The 27,494-nt window shown below is 37.3% G+C and overlaps 1 protein-coding gene across 6 annotated transcripts in view; it reads left to right on the top strand.

Moving 5' to 3' along the window:
• AFG1L (AFG1 like ATPase) overlaps positions 1-27,494 on the top strand; it is a 239,307-nt gene that overhangs the window by 146,218 nt on the left and 65,595 nt on the right. For all 6 annotated transcript variants that reach the window (XR_009506196.1, XM_059941464.1, XM_059941467.1 and 3 more), the window contains one exon: positions 9,774-9,856. Coding sequence is in view for 5 of the 6 variants with exons in the window: in XM_059941464.1 (XP_059797447.1) it covers positions 9,774-9,856 (83 nt within the window). In the remaining variant the exon portion in view is untranslated. The remainder of the gene's footprint in view (positions 1-9,773; positions 9,857-27,494) is intronic.

The following is a 27,494-nucleotide window of genomic DNA, read 5'->3' as shown; positions in this document are numbered from 1 at the left end:
AAGTAGGACTTTCCCCAGCAGGCTAACAGAGTACTGCAAGAACTTCCCAATAAGCTCACATGAATTTTCTTTTTTTTATCATTTTATTTTTATTTTATTTTATTTCTTAAACATCTTTATTGGAGTATAATTGCTTTACAATGGTGTGTTAGTTTCTGCTTTATAACAAAGTGAATCAGTTATACCTATACATATGTCCCCATATCTCTTCCCTCTTGCATCTCCCTCCCTCCCACCCTCCCTATCCCACCCCTCTAGGTGGTCACAAAGCACTGAGCTGATCTCCCTGTGCTATGCGGCTGCTTCCCACTAGCTATCTATTTTACGTTTGGTAGTGTATATATGTCCATGCCACTCTCTCACTTTGTCCCAGCTTACCCTTCCCCCTCCCCGTGTTCTCAAGTCCATTCTCTAGTAGGTCTGTGTCTTTATTCCCGTCTTGCCCCTAGGTTCTTCATGACCATTTTTTTTTTTTTTAGATTCCATATATATATGTTAGCATACGGTATTTGTTTTTCTCTTTCTGACTTACTTCACTCTGTATGACAGACTCTAGGTCCATCCACCTCACTACAAATAACTCAATTTCATTTCTTTTTATGGCTGAGTAATATTCCACTGTATATATGTGCCACGTCTTCTTTATCCATTCATCTGTTGATGGACACTTACGTTGCTTCCACGTCCTGGCTATTGTAAATAGAGCTGCAATGAACATTTTGGTACATGACTCTTTTTGAATTTGGTTTTCTCAGGGTATATGCCCAGTAGTGGGATTGCTGGGTCATATGGTAGTTCTATTTTTAGTTTATTAAGGAACCTCCATACTGTTCTCCATAGTGGCTGTATCAATTTACATTCCCACCAACAGTGCAGGAGCGTTCCCTTTTCTCCACACCCTCTCCAGCATTTATTGTTTGTAGATTTTTTGATGATGGCCATTCTGACTGGTGTGAGGTGATACCTCATTGTAGTTTTGATTTGCATTTCTCTAATGATTAATGATGTTGAGCATTCTTTCATGTGTTTGTTGGCGATCTGTATATCTTCTTTGGAGAAATGTCTATTTAGGACTTCTGCCCATTTTTGGATTGGGTTGTTTGTTTTTTTTGGTATTGAGCTGCATGAGCTGCTTGTAAATTTTGGAGATTAATCCTTTGTCAGTTGCTTCATTTGCAAATGTTTTCTCCCATTCTGAGAGTCGTCTTCTCATCTTGTTTATGGTTTCCTTTGCTGTGCAAAAGCTTTTCAGTTTCATTAGGTCCCATTTGTTTATTTTTGTTTTCATTTCCATTTCTCTAGGAGGTGGGTCAAAAAGGATCGTGCTGTGATTTATGTCATAGAATGTTCTGCCTATGTTTTCCTCTGTTTGATAGTGTCTGGCCTTACATTTAGGTCTTTAATCTATTTTGAGTTTATTTTTGTGTATGTTGTTAGGGAGTGTCCTAATATCATTCTTTTACATGTAGCTGTCCAGTTTTCCCAGCACCACTTATTGAAGAGGCTGTCTTTTCTCCACTGTATATTCTTGCCTCCTTTATCAAAGATAAGGTGACCACAAGCCCACATGAATTTTGCATTGCTTTGTATATCCAAGTAAGAGCCCTGGTTGCTTGAACATATCCTGGGGTGGCAACATAGCAAAGTAGTTAAGAATATGAACACTGTAACCAAAATGCTTGGGTTTGAATCCTGAGTCTACCACTTTTGTGCTCTTTGACAATGGGCAAGTTTCATAACTTCTCTGTGCTTTGTTTCCTTATCCATCTGTAAAATGAGAATATTAATAATAATGCCTACCTTTTAGAATGGTTAAGAGGAATATAAAGAGTTTAGAATGGTTTCTGGCACAAGGTACGCCCGTATATCACTGTTTACTCTTTGATGATGTTGATGATAAAGATAGACCCACTTATTTATATCTCACATTCTCTTACTGGTTTTATGGCAGTCTTATTATGAGACCTTTTAAAATATGAGCAGAATCTTCATGTGTAGTTTGCAGAAGAGGGTAATCATCAGAGATTAGTTTGTACTTTCCTTCTTCTACTCATGAGAGAGGGGAGATCATCATCATCATTGGCCTCCAGTCCTGCTTTGTGGGCCCATGAGTATATGGTGCTGTGCCCCGAGTTAAGCAGGCAGCCCCTGCTCTCTTGGAGTTTACCTTCCAAGACTGACAACATCAGTTTAGATGATCAAGTAAAGGTCATAAAAACAGTGAACTATGAGTTGGCCAGACACTTTAAACATAGAAAATGTCCTATATAATGGAAGTTTACTGTAATACAACCCATTAAAGTGTAGATTTAGTATAGGTGCATATATCTCGTACACAGTTTTGGACTAAATACCTGAAGGAAATCATAATAGAATCATACAGTATGGGGACTTCCTGGTGGTCCGGTGGCTAAGACTCCACGCTCCCAATGCAGGGGGCCCGGGTTCGATCCCTGGTCGGGGAACTAGAACCCACATGTCGCAACTAAGAGTTCACATGCTGCAACTAAAGATCCTGCATGCCGCAATGAAGATCCCGCACGCAGCAACGAAGATCCTGTGTGCCGCAACTAAGACCCGGCGCAGCCAAATAAATAAATAAAAATTAAAAAAAAAATTGAATCATACAGCATGGATCTCTAGAAGAGCAATTAGCATATTTATACTGGGCAGAGGTAATTACTTTGGGACAGGGATGGAGGAGCTGGGGAGCAAAAATTAATCCCCAAAATACAGTAAATTGTATAAGGTGAAAGAAAAATGAACCTGTGGCTGCTGCTTAATAAAGCAGTGTGACATGGTGGGAAGACCATGGATTTGGGGGCAAGAATGATCTGGGCAAATCATGGCTCAGCTACCTACAAACTATGTGGCCTCTCTGGAGCTCTACGAATTCAAAGGAAAACTGTTTTCCCTTCCAGCTGTAGCTGCAGAAAGGGTAAGATTTGTGGCTCAGCTTAGAAGCAAGTATATATTATAGGTGTGCTTTTTAGCTTCAGTCCTGGCTTTTTTTTTTTTTTTAAATCTCAGAACTATTCTTTCCGTTTTTACTGTTCTTTAAAAAATGCCTTCCTGTATGCTTATTAATGGTACAAGAGTATTAGTGATTATACTGGTTCAGTAGGGCTACCATAACAAAATACCACAGCCTGGGTGGCTCAAGCAACAGAAATGTATTTTCTCACAGTTCTGGAGGCTAGAAGTCCAAGATCAAGGTGTTGATGGGGTTGATTTTCTCTGAGGCCTCTCTCCTTGACTTGCAGATGGCTCTCTTCTCCCTCTGTCTTCACATGGTCCTTCCTTTGTGCACACACGTCTGTGTCCTAATTTCCTCCTTTTATAAGGACACCAGTTATATTGGATTAGGGCCCACATAAACACCTCACTTTAATGCGGTCACCTTTCAAAGGCTCTTATCTCCAAATACTGTCACATTCTGAGGTACTAGGATTAGGCCTTGAACATATGAATTTGCAGGGGACACAATTCAACCCATGGCAGTGATTAAAAAAAAAATAGTAATAACCTCCCTCATACATTTCTTTAACTGTAAAATAGGGATATAAAAATGATTACTTTGTTCTGTGTATGCTTATTGTGAGGATTATAATGAGAAATTCACCTCAGTTGACTGACACAGTTGAGTCATATAATAGGTACTTCGCAATTGTTAAATATCTTCCTTTCCTGCCTTTGGCAGGGGAGAGAAATTCTGAAGTTGCTTGATTGAAAAAAAGAGACACAGACCTTACCTGCTACAGTGATAGGGTGTGGGTGTTTTAAGTGTCAGAGACAACTGGGGTAGCCAGGGAAGGAGGAGTGGGGCAGTGGAGAAAAAAAAAGTTTGTATTTACTTTGGAGCATGAGATGATCGAGAAAGCAAAGGAGCTGAGGTGGCTTGAGGTAGACTCCAAAACTCAGAAAGCCCAAAGAAGAACTTAGCCCTGAAGTGAGAGAACTTCAGCAATAATGTTAAGAATTTTAGACTGAAAAGCATCATGATTCAATTCCTTTATTTTATGGAGGAGAAAACTGACATCCAGAGAGGTTAAGTAGCAGGCTAAAATCACATAGCTAAGCAATTGGTGGAAGACTAATCAACTCTGAAAAATTATGTCTATGATTGGGAGGAGCAGAATATGATAACTTGAGGAAAATATCTGAATTCTACCAGACTGTCAGAGCTAAAGCTGTATCTTATTCATTATTTATCTCCAGTTACCAGGGATGTGCCCAGCATATAGTATTCAGTGATGATTGTTAGGATGATTCAAAATAAATATTGAATTTGCAGGGGACTTGTTAAACCATAGGTGTACATTTTTGTGAATAAAACAATGCAGCATACCTATGAAATATATGGAATATCTTTAGTATCATCCTGGAGATCAGTATACAAAAAATTACTCTAATAAATGAGTTTCTAAGACTGCTGGATCTAAGGCCACTATTCAAAACTCAATTGTATTTCTTTATACCCATAGCTAATACATACTAATGAATGCACATACACTACTGGTGGGAGTGTAGGTTGCACAATCACCTTGGAAAACTGGCAATATTCACTAAAGCTGAGTATACTCTTATCCTATGATCAAGCAGTTACTCTTCTAGGCAGTATATATCCAGGAAGAGCATGTGCACATATGTACCAAAAATCATGTGCAAGAATGTTTGTGCCTGCATTATTTGAAAGAGCTAATAACTAGAAACAACCCAAATGTCCATCAACAGTAGAATGAATCAATAAATTGTGGCATATTCACATTGTGGGTATGATACAACAATCAATAAGCTACAACTACACAAAACATGTGGATGGATGTATCTTGTAAACCATAAAGGAGCCCACTCACAAAAGAATACATACTATATAATTCTACTTATATAAAGCTCCAGAAACAGGCAAAATTCTATGATGCTAGAATCAGTATACTGGTTACCTTTGGAAAGGTAAAAGAGGATACTAAGGGGCTTCAGAGGTGCTAGTAATGTTATATTTCTTGATTGAGCTGAACACTTATTTGTATACTTTTCTGTATTTGTTATACTTAAATTATAAAAGGCTTAAAAGTATGTATTGAATTTTTATATATCATTGATATCTTAGAAGTAGTATCACGTGATTATTTTAAATGAGACTGAAGCAGCTGTCAGAATGTATAGCTGCTTCAGTATGTATATTTGAATGTATGCTGCCTCAAAAAATAAATAGAATTTAAAAAGACATCCCCACCCAGTCTCCCACCCTTTTTTTGGTTCAGTATCTTTTTTTGTACTCTTACTTGTTGTTTACTTATGGAATTGTATTTTTAACAAAGAAAATAGTACAGTATGCAGTATAGCTTTTCAGTATTTAAATAGTTATTTCTCTCAGAAATTTTAAGGTACCAAACAGGATTAAGCTTAGAACTGTGTGTACTATGATCCCAATTTCTCTATCTTTCTATCATCATTTCTAGGTGTAAAGGAAAAACTTGGAAGGATATAAGCGATAAGCAAACTTTTTTCTGAGAAGGGGGTAAACTTTCTATTTTTATATGTTTGATATTTGAATTTTTTACAATAAGCATGTGTCTCTTTTTTTAGTTTAAAAAGGTACACTTTTTACTAATTAAGCAAAAAGATAGATCTTAGCTATTAAAATATTTTATATCCTAGAACTAGAAAAAGTCTCAACCTTTTTTCCTTTTATGCTTACTTATTAAAAATGTATAAAACCTAACAGTTTGGGCTTCCCTGGTGGCACAGTGGTTGAGAATCTGCGTGCCAGTGCAGGGGACACGGGTTTGAGCCCTGGTCTGGGAAGATCCCACATGCCGCGGAGCAACTGGGCCCGTGAGCCACAATTACTGAGCCTGCGCGTCTGGAGCCTGTGCTCCCCAACAAGAGAGGCCGCGATAGTGAGAGGCCTGCGCACCGTGATGAAGAGTGGCCCCCGCTTGCCACAACTAGAGATAAGCCCTCACACAGAAACGAAGACCCAACACAGCCATAAATAAAAATAACTAAACAAATACTTAAAAAAAAAAAAAAACCTAACAGTTGAATACTGTCAAGAAAAACACCAATAATTTAGATCTTTAAATTCCTATTTAATGTCATCACTTAGATAAGACATAAAACTTTGATTTATGTGATTGGTTTTATGTTTTTTGTTTTTTCTGTTTTTCCAAATTTTCTAGAGTAAGCAAAAATTACTTTATAATAAAAGTATTTAAGGGAGGCAAATCTTTATTATTTCAATCTTTGCTGACAACTTTAATATGTTGTACTTTTAAAGGATTTTTCACCACTATATTTATTGTTCTTTTGTTCCAACTGGGAAGGGAAAAGCCAGACTGGAAGCTATAAAAAGTTATTTTGTGAGATGCTATTTTTCTAATGGTATTATTAAGAATTGCTAAAAATACACACAATAGATCTTGAGGAAAATGCAAACTGTTGGAATACAATTCTTTTAGTGGTATATTTTTCTTTCCAAAGTCAAAAGCCTTTGACTCATGAATATGCTCCCAAGGGTGCGTTAACCTGCCTCCTTTTCCTCCTCAAGTTTCCTAATTGCATTTTTAGCTTGTGTAATTGTATTTGTCCTTTGTATATATAAATATACAAACTATTTCAAAATAAATTCAGTTTGCTGGCTGATTAGTTTTATGCATTTGAATTGGATGGTGGTAAGAGGTCACAAGGTCTTGTAAATATCCCTGGAAATTAGGAAATTGCTTAGAGATCAGGCCCTTTTGACTAGATTCATCCTCAACTTGGAAATAAAGTTAGTTTTCACCTTCCTCCACCCTTCTGCACAGTGGTTTGAAGACTCTAGCTTAAGTGAATAAGATCAGAAATTTTGAGGTTTATTTTTCTTTAAAAATATATACTGAGTGTTAGTATTTTTCAGACAATTAAGGGCTAACATCTAAGGGCTTCGGTTATAGTTCTTATGCTGCTGATTAGGTATTCCTTGGTGGTGATTAGTGAATGTACAAATGCAATCATTTGGTAGGGTTTAATCACTCATATGAGAGAGAAGTTCGTTACCCAGAAGGAGAAATTGAAGCTTGTATAACTTTCATTAGCCTTATTTTTTTAATAGCAAAAAAATAAAGAAGAATAATTTTTGACTAAATTAGGAATATTGAGTAATATAAGATAAATTGTTGTTTAAAAGAAATAGAGAACCTGGGGAAATACACTTATGTGAATATACTTTTCCACCATGTAGTATATTGTATGTATTATAGGTAGCTTATGAATAGTTGGCCCTTACCAAACCAGGACAGATTTCCCTCAGAGAGAGAGAGAGAAAGAAGTGCTACCTGAACAAGTGCATCTCCTTCTTTCTTTGCACTGGGTGGCTGAGCCCCAGTTATAGAAGGGGTCAGGGGAGGAAATGTCTCCTTTCCCAGGTTTCCTACATTAACTCAAAGTTGAGAAGAAGAGAGATGTATGGCTATACCTTTTTTTTTTTTAACAGGTCTCTGAGGCAATGGGAGAGTGGGATGCATGTATTTGGGCAATGCTGTATTTCTTTCTGCTGAGATGAGTTAAGGGCCTGAGTCCTGAGGGTGGGTTTGAGCCACTTGGGATGATGAGCTCGGGAGGTGTGGGTGGCTGCTTAGGCCAAGCATTGCACAGTGGCGTGACTCTGTTAGCTTCAGGGGGTGGTTCTTCAAATGTGTAGTTAAAAAGCTTAGCTTTGTAGGCTCCCCAGGGGAGCGGCCTCTTCTTGAGGATTATTTTATTCTAACCTAATTCACAATTGCTACTCAAAATGCCGTAGCTTTTCCAGCCTTCCAGGCCAGTTGGTCTTCACTCCGAGGGTGACCAACTATCCCAGTGTGCCCAGGACTCTCGTGGTATTAGCACTGAAAGTGCTGCTTTCAGAAAAAAAAACCTCAGTCTTGGGGAAACCTCTCAGTCTCAGAGGGATGGTTGATCACCCTATTTTACTTCCCTGAGCCTTTAGCAGCTGTAGCATAGGAGGAGGGGAAATGCATTCTCGCTGCCACTGTGTACAGTCTCTTCCCTGTAGTACAGACGATGAAGAGCTCTTGCATAGCAGTACAACCCAGGATGTAATTTCAGGGAGGAAGAATGTTGCTACATCCCAAGTGTGCCCAGATAGTGCTCTTCTGATTATCTATTGCTGCATAACAAATGACTGCAAAATTAAAATAACATTATTATCCCTTCTGGTTTCTGTGGTTCTGGGATTTGAGAAAATCTCAGCTGGCAGTTCTGGCTCCCTCACTATGACAGTGGCTACAACTGGAACAGCTGGAGACCGGTCCAACACCTCTGTCTTCATGTCATCTCAAGGCCTCTCTATGGGCTACTTTAAGCTCTCCTGGTTGCCTCCAGACAGATGATGCTTACCTGGCAGTTTAGGGTTCTGGAGCAAGTATTCTAGCCAACAAGAAAGAAGCTGCCTCAAATGTCACATCAGATATTATTGTATAGCATCATTTTCACCATAGCCACAGGATTCAAGTGGGGAGCACAGACCCCACTTCTTTTTTTTTAAATATTTATTTATTTGGCTGCACCAGGTCTTAGTTGCAGCACGCGGGATCTTTAGTCATGGCATGCGAACTCTTAGTTGCAGCATGTGGCATTTAGTTCCCTGACCAGGGATCAAACCTGGGCCCCCTGCATTGGAAGCGCTGAGTCTTAGCCACTGGACCACTAGGGAAGTCCCTAGACCCTACTTCATGATGGTTAGAAGATCAACGTCACAACCTGTTGAGATGGAGACATTACTGCAGCCATCTTTGGAAAATATAATCCACCACAATTACCTTAGCTTCCAAATGCAGTTTTTCATTAATAAAAGTAGTAAAGTTGTTAAAATACGGTTTTTCCTCATGAATTTTCTTAATGCAATTTTTATTTCGAATGAAAACAAAAAGGTCAGCCTGTAAATGTTACTTGAATTGTTCTGAGAACTCTTGCTTACCACTGTTCTACTGGAATGAGTATGTGTGTGTGTGTGTTTGTGTGTATGTGTGTGTGTGTGTATCTTCCCAAAAAGCCAGCTGACCAGCATAGGTGTAGTAAAAGTTCATTTGCTTCCATAGTAAGAATTTTAAGGGGTGTGTGTGTGTGTGTGTGTGTGTGTGTGTGTGTGGGAGTTTCCATGCATACATGCACCCCAGAGGATGGAAAGGAAAGAGTAATTGGGAGGAGACAAGGACAGCAGTGGCACAGGACCATTCAGGTTGAACGGAAGCATTCATAGCAGGAAAGAACTCTGAAGACATTGATGGCTAGAGAGGGAGCTAAGGAACAAGGGCAGCGGCTATCATTTAGAAGTGAAGGGCAGGTATACCTATAGCATCACTTTAGTATGATCATTCAGTTTAAAATGTGGATGCTAATGTTCTGATGCAACTTTCTTAGACTGTCTGTCTCCCATTGTGATGCTTAAGACCCATGAGTTATTTTTTCTTATAGCCTCCAGCTTCTCACTTCAGAGTAATGGAAATTAGAATTTTAAAAAATCTAATGCAGTTATTTGGGGAATTTGCTGACAGCACAGTTTTAGCAAAGTTTGAGGAAGGCATGCTACAAATCTTAATTTTATTAAACTGATATTTTTTGGCTTAATATATGTTTAATATTGCAACATTTATGATTCTTACATGAGTTCTATTGTTTTGTCCTAAACTCATTATTTTATTGAGGAAAATTTAAAAAAATAGGATAGCAGAAAGATTATAATTCTAAGCCACCATTTGTTTAAAAAGATATTTTATGTGTTTGGATTGTAGGAATACTGTAATACGGTCCAGCTAGATTCTGGGATAGATTATCGGAAAAGGGAACTTCCTGCTGCAGGAGAACTCTACTACCTGTAAGTTTTTTTTTAATTTTAATTTTCTAAGTTTAATATCTAATAATTAATCAGGAAAAGATGAGAAAAATAAGCAGGGTAATTATTAGAAAATGAAAGCCTAGTTCTAAAGCCTGTGATTTTTAAAATACAAAATGTTATAATGTTAACTTCTTTAAACTGTGTTTTTTGCCATCCACATTTGCATGATTTATAACGTGTGATTGGAGGAAACCCTAATTAGTTTTTTGGGGAGGAGTGATGACAGATGGTTAGAAAGTAATGAGTATCCTTTTTAAGAAACTCTAGTATTAAGAGAATATCTTTATTGTGCTCAAGTAATTAATTATTTGTGGACATCTTCTAACAAATGTGTCATTTCTGTTCCCTGAAAATTGTTTTATTTTGTCAATCTGTTTGTATTTATCATTGTTGATTGACTTCCATACATAACTATGTAAAATATATATACACAAGTACAACTGGATATATTTTGTCTTTTAAAAGCTCAGACTCGGGCTTCCCTGGTGGCACAGTGGTTAAGAATCATCCTGCCAATGCAGGGTACACAGGTTCGATCCCTGGCCCGGGAAGAGCCCTCATGCCACGGAGCAACTAAGCCCGTGCACCACAACTACTGAGCCTGCGTGCCACAACTATTGAATCCCTCATGCCTAGAGCCTGTGCTCTGCAACAAGAGAAGCCACCGCAATGAGAAGCCTGCGCACCGCAATGAAGAGTAGCCCCCGCTCACCACAGCTAGAGAAAGCCCGCACGCACAGCAACGAAGACCCAACACAGCCAAACAAAAAATTAATTAATTAATTAATTATTTTTAAAAAACCTCAGACACTCCTGAGTAGGAGCAATTTATAATAATAGATGTGTTCAGCATGTGTAGTTAATGCTGAAAAACAAATATAGTTTGTTTTAAAATGTCATTTGTGAGAACCTGAAAAGGAAAAAGTGCTTTACAAATGCAAAGTGTTGTTTAGTGTATGCTGCTAGTGTTGGGCACCTAGTGGGTTCTCAGTAAATAGGTCTGTCTAAGGGCTAATTGTGATTTAACTCAAAGGCATGTTTCTGCTAATTTAAATTTTGATGACAACGTGCATATGAGAGGTTCAGAAAAGTTCTTGTCTCTGCCACCTTGTAAGCAGAAGTACTTTACTGTTTTTGAAGCAGAAATTAGCTAGAAAAATCACGTAATTAAAATTGCATACTTTACAGTGTACCAAGGGACTGTTTCAGTTTATTATTCAGATTCTGATGATTATTATAGGAGGTTCTTCATCTGCCCTTAAGTACTTTATCTTTAAATACTTTATAATTTTGAAAAATTCTTAGAACACTTTTTTTTCTGCTTTAACTTGGACTTTTTCCTCTCCATTTCTTTTATGTTTGTGCTTTCTGGTCTTTTTATTTTTCTGATATTCACAAGATTTCCCTGAAGCTTTGCTACCTATTTCTTGATGTGCCAGATGTATGGTACTTAGAAATTAATTTATTATTATTCCTTTTATTCTTTTTCAAATCCTTGTTCCTTGTTTTCCCACAAAGTATATCCTTATGTGGAAGAAGTAAAACATTTTCCTAAAGGGGAGTTCCTTCAATAAAGACGGTTGCCTGACTCTAAGTCATGAAATTTGTTTCCAGGTGCTAGAGAGGTCTCGGTGGAATTTACAGGAGTTGGAAAGGCAGCTTTTGCTTTAGCAGAGCCACTTTCTCTCTGACCTACCCTGTGTTGCCTCTTCCTCTTCCTGAAAAAAGTAATACAGTTCTAACACATGGAAATTCAGGTTTGTACTTTAAACAAGTACGGGAGGAAATCAGAATCTAACAACGTCCCAGAATCCAGAAAACTAGAATCTACAAAAGCTACCGTGGAAGTCTAGAATGGCTTTCTTTTTTTTATTTTTATTTTTTAAAATTATTTATTTATTTATTTATTTTTGGCTGTGTTGGGTCTTCGTTTCTGTGCGAGGGCTTTCTCCAGTTGCGGCGAGTGGGGGCCACGTTTCATCGCGGTGCGCGGACCTCTCACTGTCGCGGCCTCTTCTGTTGTAGAGCACAGGCTCCAGACGTGCAGGCTCAGTAATTGTGGCTCACGGGCCCAGTTGCTCCGTGGCATGTGGGATCTTCCCAGACCAGGGCTCGAACCCGTGTACCCTGCACTGGCAGGCAGATTCTCAACCACTGCGCCACCAGGGAAGCCCTAGAATGGCTTTCTTAAAAATATGTAAATTCTTTAACCTTCAAGGAAAGTAGATTTTTTTTTTTTTAATTTACTTATTTTTGGCTGCATTGGGTCTTCGTTGCTGTGCACAGGCTTTCTCTAGTTGTGGCAAGTGGGGGCTACTCTTCGTTGCACTGCGCGGGCTTCTCATGGTGGCTTCTCTTGTTGCGGAGCATGGACTCTAGGCGCGTGGGCTTCAGTTGTTGTGGCACGCGGGCTTCAGTAGTTGTGGCTCGCAGGTTCTAGAGCACAGGCTCAGTAGTTGTGACGCACAGGCTTAGTTGCTCTGCGGCATGTGAGATCTTCCCAGACCAGGGCTTGAACCCGTGTCCCCTGCATTGCAAGCGGATGCTTAACCACTTGGCCACCAGGGAAGTCCTAGGAAAGTAGATTTATTTATGAATTTAACATCAAAAGAGCTTTATCATAATCTGATAATCAAGAATATAGAGCCTGGGGGCACACCTCAGAGGGAAGGCAGATATGTGTGCCTGAGGAGAATTAGGAATTAAAGTCATCTCAGAAGTGGGAGAATAGTATTAGATACCCAGATGGGATGCTAGGGATGTCATTTGTATTGTTTCAGATGAGCCCTTGAGTAGAACTTCTTTCATGAAAGAGTAAACGAAAAGTTCCTGGGGTCGTGTTAACATTTCTAATTTAATTAGGTTTCGTTTTATCTTGTTCCTATAGGAAAACATTACTTTCCCCTCTATAACAGATTTTAATGTGCCATGCTATATATTGCCCTATTAAAGCATGTATTTCTCTTTATTACCCTCTGCCTAAACATCTGGAATTGGTTCCTGAATATACAAGTCCTGACTACTCCCTTTGTCAATCTCACTGGCATTCCAACTAAAAAAAAGAAAAGCAAAATTCTAGCTTCCCTCTAGGGGGAACATCACGCACTATCTCAGAATTTCATATATGCAGAATCCCATATATGATCTTTAATTAAATAGAAATAGTCATTAATTCAGTATTTTATTAGTCTAACTTTCCAAAAGCCAATCTAAAATGTCCCAAAACATAATTCATATAATATCAAGAATTACCAGAGATTTAAAAAACTGCTCCAAAATTTGACATGGAACAATTTCTATAGTTCATAATATTGTCTGAGTTACACAACAACTAATTCATACAAGCCATTGTATGTTTGTATGTAATCTATTTCAGTTGTAGTTTTATATCACATTAAATTTAGAAATCCTAGAGTACCTTTATAAATAAGGTCCAGTTGCTTTTGGCTCATCCCAAGAAGTTTTTAATCTCACATAAAACTAACTCAAAAGAGAATTTAAATTTAGCATGTTGTAAGCCACAGAGCTTGAGTGCAAAAATCCAAACTTTTGCATAGATTAAAACATCCCATGGTTCTCCAGTTTTTCATTCTGTGGTAACTGATCTCCCCAGAGGTGAGCACAAAGTCATTTTCTTACTGGTTTCTTGGTGGATTGGGCTCAGTAAGATTCCCCATGAGTGGACTATGGTTTGCCAAAATCCATACAGCTCAACCAAACATTGGGCTTCTTGTTTGCACTTGGGCGGAGACTTGGACCAGCAATTTATTGTGAATTACCTGGTGTTTGCCAAAGGAGGCCCCATCCCATGCCTTCCAAAGAATTTAACTGCTTCAGATTAGCTCTCTGCTATGGGGCTGGTGACACTAGAGGTTATCATTTTATATATGCAACAATGAGCATCTCTTTTCTGACAGGACGCACCACTGCTGAGGGGTCCATGGGTTGCTGCCCCAGACCATTTTGCTGTAAATTCTGTGAAGGGTTATGTTTTCCTGGAGAGAGGAGGTCAGGTCACCTGGGACTCACCCTCACTCTCTGTCTTTTTTCTTTTTCATTCAGGAGCTGAGTAGTGCAGGTTCTTTTTTTCTACTAAAAAGAAGGAAGGAAGGAAGTTGGGGAGAGGTTTCCTATTCAAACACCATATCTCCACCATACTCACATATAAACACCCTACCCCCAACATAGAAGCCGTGACCTCAGTGGAATATTTTAAACTGAACCAAAAGGGGTAGAGGGAGGTGTTGGGCTTTGGATTTGATTTTACCCTACTTATGAAGTAATAGCTTTGCCTGTATTATTTCATGAATGCTGGCAGAAGACACAAGAAACCTGGGTCAGAGACAAAGGATTTTATTACTCTAGGCACAGATAGCATGTTGAGTCAGTTCCCTCCTTGCTCCCTAGTCCCGTTAGGGAAGGGAGGAGTTTTGCTGAGGGCGCAGATGGATGCCTGCATAGGCAGTGAGTTGTGTTACACGAGAGGAACTCTGAGTTTGGGGAATGTACCAATTTACAGTCAGAAGTAAGCAAGCCTGCTTTTTTCTCAAGGGAGACGTTGCCTCATCCCTCAAGATTTCTCTCTGCAAATACACCTTAAGAAATTGTTAAGGCCTTGCATTCTTGGCATACTTAGCAAGAATGTGGGTGAGTGAGAGACCCAGGGATAACTGTCTCTCCTCACAGGGGACATTTATCAGACTTTTAACCTTAAAGAAGCCAGACTTTCTCCCTTTATTTCATTTGGCTCCTATCCACCAAAGTTATCCACCACTTCAACAAAATTATATCTGAATACGTTATTCAGTTATTTAATCCCTCAATTAAATTGTCTCAAGACCATTTCAATTCCATGTATATGGGGACTATGGATCATACTGAAATGATGAAAAATATATGTTGCAACTTTTCAAACACAGCCCAAATAGTCACGTATTCTTACCTGGCTAACATAGTACATGTATTCATCCATCTTTTGAACAGTTTTAAGGAATTTCTTCTTAAATACTTTTACCAATGGAAACTTCATGTCTCAAGTACTCTTAATTTTCCACTTGGGAAACATCTATTCCAAATAGGAAATTACTTCTAAGAATATATCTTTGAACACCGTTTTAAAAAAAAAGTTTGCTGGCTAAAAACACACAGCCTCAAGGTACAGCTCTGTCTTAGAAGAAAGGTCTGTGAAAACAAATACTGGAACTCATGCATGTTACAACTTACTTCCCCACAATTAAAAATTTCTTGTTTTTTTGCCTGTGATAGTCCCTACACATACTCCCCTGCCCCCAACTGGGACAACCATTGATGAAAATTTAAAACATTTCTTAGCTTGTTTGTCATATCTTCTCATGCCTAAAACTTTGACAGAGATCTGTCTTCTGCCTGGAACGTTGCCACCTTCTGGTTCAGCAGAGTCTCTAGGGCATCTTGGGACCTTCTCCTCATCCCCCATCATTACCATTCCAGTTGTTTCTGCCCCAGACATTGGAATCTGCAGTTTCAGTCTTAGTTTTTCTCACCAGAGTACCAGCCCAGCCACTTCCTGTTTCAGTTCCCACTGAAGAACCTCTGAAACACCTGCCAATAGAGGCAACTTGAAAATTGTTAAGTCTGGCTCCCTTCCTTTTATTTTTTAAATTTTTATGTATGTATGTATGTATATGTGTATGTATGGCTGTGCTGGGTCTTCGTTGCTGCCCGTGGGCTTTCTCTAGTTGCGGTGAGCGGGGGCTACTCTTCGTTAGGGTGCGTGGGCTTCTCATTGCGGTGGCTTCTCTTGTTGCGGAGCACGGGCTCTAGGCACGCAGGCTTCAGTAGTTGTGGCACGTGGGCTCAGTAGTTGTGGCTCAACGGCTCTAGAGCGCAGGCTCAGTAGTTGTGGCACATGGGCTTAGTTGCTCCGCGGCATGTGGGATCTTCCCGGACCAGGGCTCAAACCCATGTTCCCTGCATAGGCAGGCGGATTCTTAACCACTCTGCCACCAAGGAAGTCCCCCCTTCCTTTTAGACTGTGATTTGTTTCAGTTCCATGGACTAGGCTGCCCAGGGTCCCTGCATAGGTTAGGCTGTGTGCATAACCCCATTGAAACACTTGATCTCTGGTCACCTACACCAAAGTTTTTATGGACTGATGCCAAACGTGGGCCTGCTATACTTTCCCTTCAGTTCCCTGAATTCTCTCATGTATCTTTTAGAGTCTTCTACATTCATATCAGTCCTACTTCTGACACTAGTGCATGGTGTCACAGTGGAGCCATGATGGTATTGAAGAGAAGATACCATACAGGTAAACAATATGAAATTTATTTAGCAGCAAAAGATACAGAAACGTATCCATATGGAGACAGTTGAGTAAAACAGAAGACAACATAGCATATTCTCATTGGAAGTTTAAGTTTTTCTGGCCTGTGAAGCTGACATATAGCACCTGATCAGGACAAGGATCCCAACAGGTCATGTTTATCATTCTTGGGTGAGTGGTTTAAAGACACTCTGGCTATGTGCCTGCCTGCTCACCAGGTACAATTACCAGGTACAAACCCCAGGACATGCCTGAATGTTCACTGTCAATCAGTGTGAATCAAAGGTCAGTTTCCCATTCTTCAACAAGACCAGACTAGGCCTTCCTGAAGTCTGTTCCTCAGAGGGAGGGGTACAGGATTTCTGCCTCTGGCAATTAGAGAAACTGTCTAGTTTCATGAGGTTCAGGCTGTTGATCTGGTTAATTCTTAAGTCTGGGGAAGGGAAGAAGACCATTGGGGACATTTTTGACATTTACAGATTAAATTTTATTCTTAGCATCATGACACAGAACATATAGGTTTATCTACTTAGTCATAAGCATAGTCAAAAACTAAAATATTTACAGATAAAATAATACAATGTATGGGATGTGCTTTAAAATAATCCAGGATGGGAGAATTAAGGGGAGGTATAGTTGAAACAAGATTGGCCATGTATTGAGTGGGCGATTGTTACATCAGGTTTATTATACTATTGTCTTTACATGTATACATGTGTGAAATTTTCCACAATAAAAAGTTTTTTTAAAAAAGGTACAAATCTTCTCTATTTTTTTTTCTGATTATGCTAGCGAGAGTTTTATTAGTTCTATTCATCTTCTCAAAGAAACAGCTTTGTTTTATTCTCTCTGTTGCTTTATGTTTTATATTTTATTGATTTCTTTTCATTTTGTCGATAGTTTCCTTTGCTGTGGAAAAGCTTTTAAATCTAATTAGGTCCCATTTGTTTATTTTTACTTTTATTTCCTTTGCTTTAGAGGACAGATCCAAAAAAATATTGCCAAGATTTACGTCAAAGTGTGTTCGGCCTATGTTTTCTTCTAGGAGTTTTATGGTTTCTGGTCTTACATTTAGGTCTTTAATCCATTTTGAGTTTATTTTTATGTATGACATAAGAAAATGTTCTAATTTCATTCTTTTACATACTTTGCCTATTTTTAAATTGGGTCATTTGTCTTTTTATTGTTGAATTTTAAGTGTTCTTTATGTATTCTAGATACAAGTTCCATGTCAGATATATGATTTGCAAAAATATTCTCACATTCTTTTTTTTTAAATTTTGTTTGGTGTCCTTTGAAGCACAAAATTTTTAAATTTTAATGAGGTCCAATTTATTTTTTCTTTTGTTGCTTATGCTTTTGGTGTCACATTTGAGAAACTATTGCCTAATCCAAGGTCACAATGATTTATGCCTATGTTTTCTTCTAAGAGTTTTATAGTTTTAGCTCTTATATTTAGGTATTTGGTTAATTTCAAGTTATTTTTATATGTGGTGTGAGGTAGTGGTCTATCTTCTTTCTTTTGCATGTGGATATCTAGCTGCCTCAGCACTATTTGTTGAAAAGACTATTCTTGCCCTACTGAATTGTATTGACTCCCTTTTTGAAAATCAACTGACTGTAAATGTAAAGAGTTATTTCTGGTCTCTCAATTATTATATTCCATTGATCTATTTGTCTAACTTTATGTCAATACCACACTGTCTTGATTTCCATAACTTTGTTCTAAGTTTTGAAATTAGGAAGTGTGAGTCCTCCAACTTTGTTTTGTTTTGTTGGGTGTTCAAGATTGTTTTGGCTATTCTGAGTCCTTTGAATTTCCGTATGAATTTTAGGATCAGCTTGTCAAGTTCTACAAAGAAGCCAGCTGGAGTTTTGATAGGGATTGTGTTGAATTTGTAAATCACATTGGGGACTACAGTATGAAGTCTTCAGATCCATGAACATGTAATGTTCTTTTCATTTTCTAGGGCTGCCATACAAAGTACTGCTAACTGATATCTTAGAAAGCAGAAATTTATCCTCTCATTCTGGAGGCTAGAAGTCTGAAATCAAAGTGTTGGCAGTTTGGTTCTTTCTGGGCAGTATGGACAATGTGCTCCATGCTTCTGGTGGAGTTCTTTGGCTTGTAGGTGCATTGCTCTAGTCTCTGCCTTTAACTTCATATGCTATTTTCCGTGTGTGTGTGTGTGTGTGTGTGTGTGTGTGTGTGTTTCCAAATTTGCTCTTCATATAAGGACACCAGTTATCATGTTAGGGACAACTCTAATCCAGTATGACCTCATCTAAGCTTAATTACATTTGCAAAGACCCTATTTCAAAATAAGGTCACATTCACAGGTATTGGGAGCTAGTACTTTAACATCTTTCTGGAGGACACAATTCAACTCATAACAGCTGTCTTTCCATTTATTTTGGTCTTCTTTAATTCCTTTCAACAATGTTTTATAGTTTTCAGTGTATAAAATTTGCAATTCTTTTGTTAAATTTATTCATAAACATTTTATTCTGTTTTAAACTAGTGTAAATGGAATTGTTTTCCTAATTTCCTTTTTGGTTTGTTCATTGCTACTGTATAGCAATGTAATTGATTTTTTAAAATATCTTTATTGAAGTATAATTGCTTTACAATGGTGATTGTAATTGATTTTTGTGTATTGATCTCATAACCTGAAACCTTGCTAAACTTGTTTATTAGTTCTAATAGTTTCTAGTAGATTTCTTAGGATTTTCTAAATATAAGATCATATCATCTGGAAATAGAGATAGTTTACTTCTCCCTTTTCAATCTGAATGCCCTTTATCTATTTTTCTTGCCTAAATTTCCTGTCTAGAACCTTCAGTGAAATGTTGAATAGAAGTGGTATATTCTATCATAGAGAGTGGACACCCTTGACTTATTCCTGAGCTTGGGGGAAAGACTTCAGTCTTTCACCATTAATTATGATGTTAGCTCTGGGTTTTTCTTAGACGCCCTTTATTAAATTAAGGACATTCCCTTCTATTCCTAGTTTTTGAGTGTTTTTATCATGAAGGGGTGTTGGATTTTGTCAAATGCATTTTCTGTTTCTATTGAGATGATCATGTGGTTTTTGTCCATTATCCTATTGATATGGTGTATTTTATTAATTGATTTTTGGATTTTAAATCAGTCTTGCATTTCTGGGATAAATCTCTCTTGGTTGTGGTGTATAATACTTTTTATATATTGCTGGACTTAGTTTACTAGCATTTTGTTGAGGATTTTTGTGTTTATACTCATGAGAGATATTGGTCAGTAGTTTTCTTTTTGGTGGTGTCTTTGTCTGATTTTGCTATCAAGGTAATACTGGCCTCATAGAATGAGTTTTGAAGAGATCCCTCCTCTTCTGTTCAGATTATATCTTTTTTCTTGAGTTGGCTTCAGTGGTTTGGGTCCTTCTAGGAATTTGCCCATTTTATCCAAGTTATCTGTTGGTACCCAGTTGTTAATAGTATTCCCTTATAATTCTTTTTATTTCTATAAGGTTGGTAGTAATGTCCTTTCTTTCATCCCTGATTTTAGTAATTTTAGTTTTCTCTCTTTTTCTTAGTCCATTTAGCTAAATGTTTGTCCATTTTATTTAATTTTTCAGAGAACTAACTTTTGGTTTTATTGATTTGCTGTATTATTTTTCTATTCTTTATTTCATGAATTTCCATTCTAATCCTTATTATTTCCTTCCTTCCACTTGTTTTAGGTTAATTTTATCTTTGTCCACGGTCTTATGATAGAAGTTAGGTTGTTGGTTTGAGATTTTTCTTCTCTTTTAATGTAGGCATTTATAACTATAAATTTCCCTATATAAGCACTACTTTTGCTGCATCTCATGAGTTTTGGTATGTTACGTCTTCATTTTCATTGTCTCAAAGTATTTTCTTTTTTTTTTTTTTTTTTTTTTTTTAAGTAATTGATTTTTATAATGGGGTTTAGCTGCTTTTTTATTTATTTATTTATTTATTTATGGCTGTGTTGGGTCTTCGTTTCTGTGCGAGGGCTCTCTCCAGTTGCGGCAAGTGGGGGCCACTCTTCATCGCGGTGCGCGGGCCTCTCTCTATCGCGGCCTCTCTTGTTGCGGAGCAGAGGCTCCAGACGCGCAGGCTCAGTAGCTGTAGCTCACGGGCCCAGTTACTCCGCGGCATGTGGGATCTTCCCAGACCAGGGCTCGAACCCGTGTCTCCTGCATTGGCAGGCAGACTCTCAACCACTGCGCCACCAGGGAAGCCCTCAAAGTATTTTCTAATTTTCCTTTAGATTTCTTTTTTTGACCCATTGGTTATTTAGGAGCGTGCTGTTTAATTTCCACATATTTGTGAATTTCCCAAATAACTCTCTGTTACCAATTTCTAATTTCACTCTACTGTGATTGGAGAACATTCTTTGTATAATTTCAATTCTTTTTAATTTATTTAGGCCTGTTTTATGCCCTAGGATATGATCTTTCTTTGAGAAGGTTCCATGTGCATTTGAGAAAATGTATATTCTGTTGTTATTGAGTGGAGTGCTTATTTAGATGTCTGTTAGTCTAATTTGTGTATAGTGTAGTTCAAGTCTAATTATTTCCTGTTGATCTTCTCCCTAGTTGTTCTATCCATTGTTGAAAGTTGGATATTGAAATCTCCAACTATTACTGTTGAATTGTCTGTTTCTCCCTTAAGTTATGTCAGTTTTTGCTTCATGAATTTTGAGGGCTCTGTTTCTAGGCACATATATATTTGTAATTGTTATATCATCCTGATGGATTGATACTTTTATCATTATAAAATATTCCTTTTAGTCTCTAATAACATTTTTGTTGTTGTTTTAAAGTCTGTTTTGTCTGATATTAGTAGTGGTTGCTTTTTTCACAAGGTATCTTTTTTTCGTCCTTTTACTTTCAACCTATTTGTATCTTTGAACCTAAAGCATATCTCCTGTAGATAGCATATAGTTGGAACTAGCTCTTTTATCCAGTCTACCAATCTCTGCCTTTGATTAAATTGTTTAATTCATTCACAAATTATGTTATTATTGATATAATTGGGTTTACATCTGCTCTTTTATTTTTCATTTTCTTTATGTTTCATGACTTTCTTGTTTCTCTGTTCTTCCTTTACTGATTTCTTTTACATTAAGTGAATATTTTTAGTGTAATATTTTCATCCTTTTAATGATTGTTTTCCATTATATTTTTTGTCATTTTTTAGTGAAGAACTTTTATCTCTATGAGAAGTATAAAGTTTCATTCAAACTGAAATGTTGTCTCAAATTCAAAATGAAGCATTGCATGTTGCTATATGTTTTGATAATTAAAATATCAGTAATGGTAATGAATCTTTACCATAAGACCACCTGTAGGGAAAAGGTCTCTATGGTGGGAAAATATAGTTGATTCTCAAAAGTAGATACACAGTAGTATCTTTGTCATAAGAACTCCTGTTGATATTTTATCAATGAGTAAGGCTCTGTGACATTGCAATCTTATAACTGTATATTAGTAAAATACAACAGTAAGAGTTTTCTGCTTTATGTATTATAGGGCATTATAGGGCATCAGGTAGGCCATTTATTATGTCTCTTAAAAATCACAAAATTGTCCTATTTGACATAATTTAGTTGTACATTTAAATATTAATTAATCTTATATTAACACAAGGACTGCTGAATTAAAAATTAATTTCAAGGATTTGAAACTATTTGAAACACCACCTAAAAAGTGGGAAAGCAGCGAAAGAAGTCCATCTTGTATATATTTGGGTATCAGTTTCCATCAGTCAGCTCAGCACACCTTTTATCTTATATTCCTTTATTGAACTGTAATTTGACAATAGCATGTTACAGTGTTTGTTTTCCAGCAGGCCAGACACAACCAGAATAGAGCTGGCTCACCATTTCCAGCTAAACACATTGACAAAGTATTCAATTACATGACTGTACTCATCTAGTAAAGTATAAATAAGCTATATATACAACATGTACATGAGTAGATAATATATATACTTATACATATAAAAGTACAGAAGAAAGTTGCTAAATTTCCTTAGAATTCTTGTCTTGTTATTTCGTCTTCAAATATATCACATTTATAACTAAAAATCTTCAACATAAGTAAAGCTGATCCGGCAGAAGTCCTATATCTTTAGTTAGTTTTGCTGTGTACCTTTTTTATACCTATTAAAACTCCCTGGCCTCTCTTTCTGAGGTGGATGTGACTATCTTCTTCACCTAAAGAGGATTTAGAGATTCTTACTCTCCAGCTTCTTCTTCATTTTTATTGTTGTTGTTTAAAATATTTAATCATTATAGCCTTTCTGAAATTTTATGAAAAATAATTATTTTTAGATCTACCAAGTTGCAATTTTACATGTTACACCACTGATTTATTTGGGGGGAATGCAATATATAGATTTAGTAGAAATTTTAGGTAGAGTTTGGGGCTGAGAAAGGGGGAAGTGATTAAGGTCTGGAATTTGAGAGCTAAAGGTGCTAGATCCCGCTTGCTGCATTATGCATAGGTCAAGATTAATGGAACCAGTTAAGTTACTCTCCAGGTGATTGAGAAGGGTGGGAAATTTAGAGACTGAAATGGATCTCTGAACAGTCAATTAAGCCTTTGAGTGATTGAGAAGAAGATAAATACTAGGACAAAATCCATCCTAACAACTGGTTCTGTTATGTAAAACAAACCTAAAGTATTTGAAATGCAACCAAGTCCGTTTTATATTAAGGCGAGTATAAACCAACTTAATCTTAGACCTGCCTCCAGCCCCAGATTATGTTTGGTATGAGCACAAAGAGCTGTACAGCATGAATGCACAAGGAATCAGTAGAGTGAGAAGGCTCACTGCCAGGGAAGTTTGGCACAAGAACTCTAAGAGGAAGGGGAAATTTCTCTCTCGTTGAATCAACTTTGGCTCTCTGGAATAGAGAACATGGAGAGAGAGGGACCAAGGAAAGCCAACCCTATTCTACTTGTTGATACCTTAACAAGCTGTTGATTTTTAAAAGGGGATAAAGGGGTAAAGTGTGGGTAGCATTCTGTTCCTCTGAGTCAATCCTAATGAAGTAGGAGGTTCTTGAAGAAATTAATTTCCATTTAAATTCATGTGTGACCCTCTTCTAGAAACCTCCTCTTGTTTTGGAATTTTTGTAGAGAATTTCAAATGATTCAGCAACAATAAGGTCTTTTTTGACATATTCTATTTCTTGAGTGTAAGTCTTATGTTGAATGCCTTATTTCAGCTATAGAAATTTTCTCAAAATTGAAATGACTGATTACTTTCCTCTCCGTTTACTAATTTATTATGGAATAATAAATCATGATTCTCATACTTCCGAAGCAGTCAGGCTTTTAATCCAGGGTACTGTACTCCAGGATTCCTATAGTTGTTGATGCCAAATTTCCTGGCAACGAAACAGTGGTCGATTCCAGGGCTTTTCTGACTTAAAGACAGAGTAGTTCTACTCAACAGAAAATGGAAACTTGCCCCTCCAGTGCAGTTTCTGAGCTTAACAAAAGGTGACAGAAGCAATGAAATGGGTGGATTTTACCCAGAGCATTTAGAACAAAGGAAAAAGAGTCTGTGCTCTGCTTGGGCCCCTCACACTCTGCCCCCCAACAAAAAGCATTTGAAAAGAGTGATTCTGCTTCTTCTTCAGAATGACTTTTAATTCTCTTACCATGGTCGCCTTTTGATTATCTATGAGCAGATTTTTTCTTTTTTCTTTTTTTTAAAATTTTTATTGGAGTATAGTTGCTTTACAATGTTGTGTTAGTCTCTACTGTACTGCAAAGTGAATCAGCTATACGTATACATATGTCCCCTCTTTTTTGGATTTCCTTCTCACTTAGGTCACCACAGAGCATTGAGTAGAGTTCCCTGTACTATGCAGTATATTCTCTTTAGTTATCTATTTTATACACAGTATCAATAGTGTTTATATGTCAATCCCAATCTCGCAATTCATCTCTCCCCCCACCCCACCCTGGTCCCCTTGGTATCCATACGTTTGTTCTCTATGTCTCGTCTCTTTTTCTGCTTTGTAAATAAGATCGTCTATACCAATTTTTTCAGATTCCACATATATGCGTTAATATACTATATTTGTTTTTTATTTTGCATCTTATCTGCTCTACGTAGCATCCCACTGATGGGGCAGTTACCCAGAATTAAAGTCCCTTAAATTCTTTATCCCTACTCACTTGTAAGAGCTTATGTTTCTGTCTCCCCTCATGAGAGAAAGGGGGATACAATTCAAAGCATCTAAGCTTAATTCCTATATTTTCTCCTGATCATTTTGATGCTACTCAAGGCAGTCTTCCTTAAGATATGCCTCTGTGGTTAAAATTGAACTACACAGGGGCTTCCCTGGTGACGCAGTGGTTGAGAATCTGCCTGCCAATGCAGGGGACGCGGGTTTGAGCCCTGGCCTGGGAAGATCCCACATGCCGCGGAGCAACTCGGCCCGTGAGCCACAATTACTGAGCCTGCGCGTCTGGAGCCTGTGCTCCGCAACGAGAGGCCGCGATAGTGAGAGGCCCGCGCACCGCGATGAAGAGTGGCCCCCGCTTGCCACAACTAGAGAAAGCCCTCGCACAGAAACAAAGACCCAACACAGCCATACATACATACATACATACATTAAAAAAAAAAAAGAATGTAAGCAGACAAGAATCTCATTAAAATTTTTTTTTTAAAAAAATTGAACTACACAAAGCTGAGCAGAACATGTTCTTCCATCCATGTGACATGATATTCTTGTAGCCCCAGAAGAAAACTCTGAATTTATCTCCCCTTTTACATTAAAAAATCATGTTTAATTTAGTGCCCTCTTTAGGCTGTAGCTTTTCCATGCAACTTCTTTTGACTACCAGGCTTTATCCCTCCTCAGTTTTATTGGTAAGGCTGAAATATTTTTCAAGTATGTTTATAATTATAATGTTATAATTTTAATCACTGTATTTTTGTATAATCTATATCCTTGTGTGGTTTTTGTACATTCGTTTTCTGAATATACCTGTTGCCAACCTTGGGTTGTATGTTCCAAACACTTGATTTTTTTTTTTGAAACTAGCTGACCCTCGTCCTTTTTTAGAGTTTCACAGACATGGTTGTATTTCTGAGTATAGATTTTTAGTGTAAGGTTCACAGACATGGTTGTATTTCTGAGTATAGATTTTTAGTGTAAGGTTCACAGACATGGTTGTATTTCTGAGTATAGATTTTTAGTGTAAGGTAATGCTGCTGTCTTTTTAAATAGTTTCACTGGAAAACTGACAAGAGGGCCCTGGAGTTGCAGACTCACTGCTGTTACTCTAGTTTTTTTTCTCCATTATAAGTGAATCACCACCACCACCACCAGCCCCATTTTGAAGTTAAAGGCATTTTCTCTGGCTGAAATTTTTACAATAAAGTTGCATTCTTGAAATTTCCTACTTAAAAAAGTCCAGAGATCTTAGGTGTTTTTAAGAATAGATTTACAAATTTTCTTGTCTATCATAGTGACATTTTACCAAGAAAATCCTTCTGGATTAACTTGCATTGATTATATTTGTATTTTTATTCCATTTCCAAAAATGATTTGCAGCAACTTAGATTAAAATTATTTATCATACCTTCACCATAATCACTAAAATGGAAGGGATGGAAAATACCAAGTATTGGCAAGGATGTGGAACAAGTAGAACTTCTTGTACACTGCAAGTGAGAGAGTAAATTGCTACAACTCCTTTGGAAAACTGCTTGGCAGTATCTACTAAGCTGAATGTAGATATACCCTATGAATAGCAATTCTACTCCTAGTTGTATACCCAGCAAACATGTATACGTGAGTTTACCAAAAGGCATGTATTAGAATGTTCACAGTAGAACTATTCACAGTGGCCCCAAACTATAAACTACACAAATGTTTATTGTTAGGGACTGAATTGTGTTTCCCCAAAATTCATAGGTGAAGCCCTAACCCCCAGTGGGACTGTTTTTGGGGATAGGGCCTTTAAGGAGGTAATTAATTAAATGGGGTCATATGGGTGGAACCCTAATCTCATAGGATTGGTGTCCTTATAAGAAGAGGAAGAGACAACAGAGGAAAGACCATGTGAGGACACAGCAATAAGATGGCTACCTGCAAGCCAAGGAGATAAACCGCAAAAGAAATCAAACCTGCTGACACCTTGATATTAAGACCTCCAGCCTCCAGAACTGTGATAAAATAAATTTTTGTTGTTTAAGCCACCAGTCTGTGATATTCATTTGTGGCAGCCCTAGCAGACTAATACACTCATCAACAGTAGAATGATAATAAACTGTGGTATTTTCATGCAATAGAATATTACTGTACAGAAACAAAAATAAACAAACTACTTCTACATGCATGGATGAATCTCATAATATTGAGTAAACAAAGCCAGACACTTGCTAATAAAGGAAATGAGTTTATATGAAGCAATATGTACCCTGATATCCAATTTGAAAATCATTTAGGACACACTGTCATTGATTTGATCAATGTCGGTGCAAAATGAAAGACACTTTCCTATGTCTGGAATATTTGTTAACCAGCAAAGGTCAGGACTATCAGATTCGGTAATTAATACTTCGTGTTTTAAAAACCTTTAAGAAATAATAAAAATTAAAACCTTAAAAATGGTGACTTTCACATATTAAACTTCTGATGTATTTAAATTTTAAAATAATTTTATTTAGCATTTATTTTGTGTTAATGTTTCCTTCTAATGTTTTCTACTATCATAAGTCTTTATCAGGTAGAGATCATTTTAACATGTTATTGAAATACATAATCTTGTCATAGTATATTGACTTATACTAGTGATAAGCCATGAATTTATTATTATTATGGAGTTTTTTGAACAGAAAACTGCTGAAACTTTTAGTATAATCCTATAATAGAAAAATGGTTCACTGTTTATTATTATTATGGGCACATTATTTGAGAACACATAAAGTATTGTGATAAATACAGAATTACTTAGGATTTCAGGGATTTTCCAGATTAATATCTTTCGGGAATTTGGAAACACTTTTTCTGGAATTCTCCGATTTTCCAGCTGTGTGATTACCTGCGACTCTCCTCTGGTTCTTCATGCCATAAGGACTGTAGGTTTTCTGTTGGAATTTTAGTTGCCCTGAGCAGTACTGATTTTATTGTCTTTCGTCTGAAAAAGCTGTAAAAATGAGTAACACGCCATTTTTCCCTTCTCCCAAGTGTCAGCTTCTTCTAGAATCTGCCTGCTTCTGTTCACTTTCCAGTGCCTTCAGGTTACCTGTTTTTGTACTTTGTGCAGAGTTTACAGC

Source organism: Balaenoptera ricei, chromosome 12 (genome assembly GCF_028023285.1).
Source record: "Balaenoptera ricei isolate mBalRic1 chromosome 12, mBalRic1.hap2, whole genome shotgun sequence".
Taxonomy (NCBI): Eukaryota; Metazoa; Chordata; class Mammalia; order Artiodactyla; family Balaenopteridae; genus Balaenoptera; species Balaenoptera ricei.
This window is presented reverse-complemented; position numbering and strand designations above follow the sequence as displayed.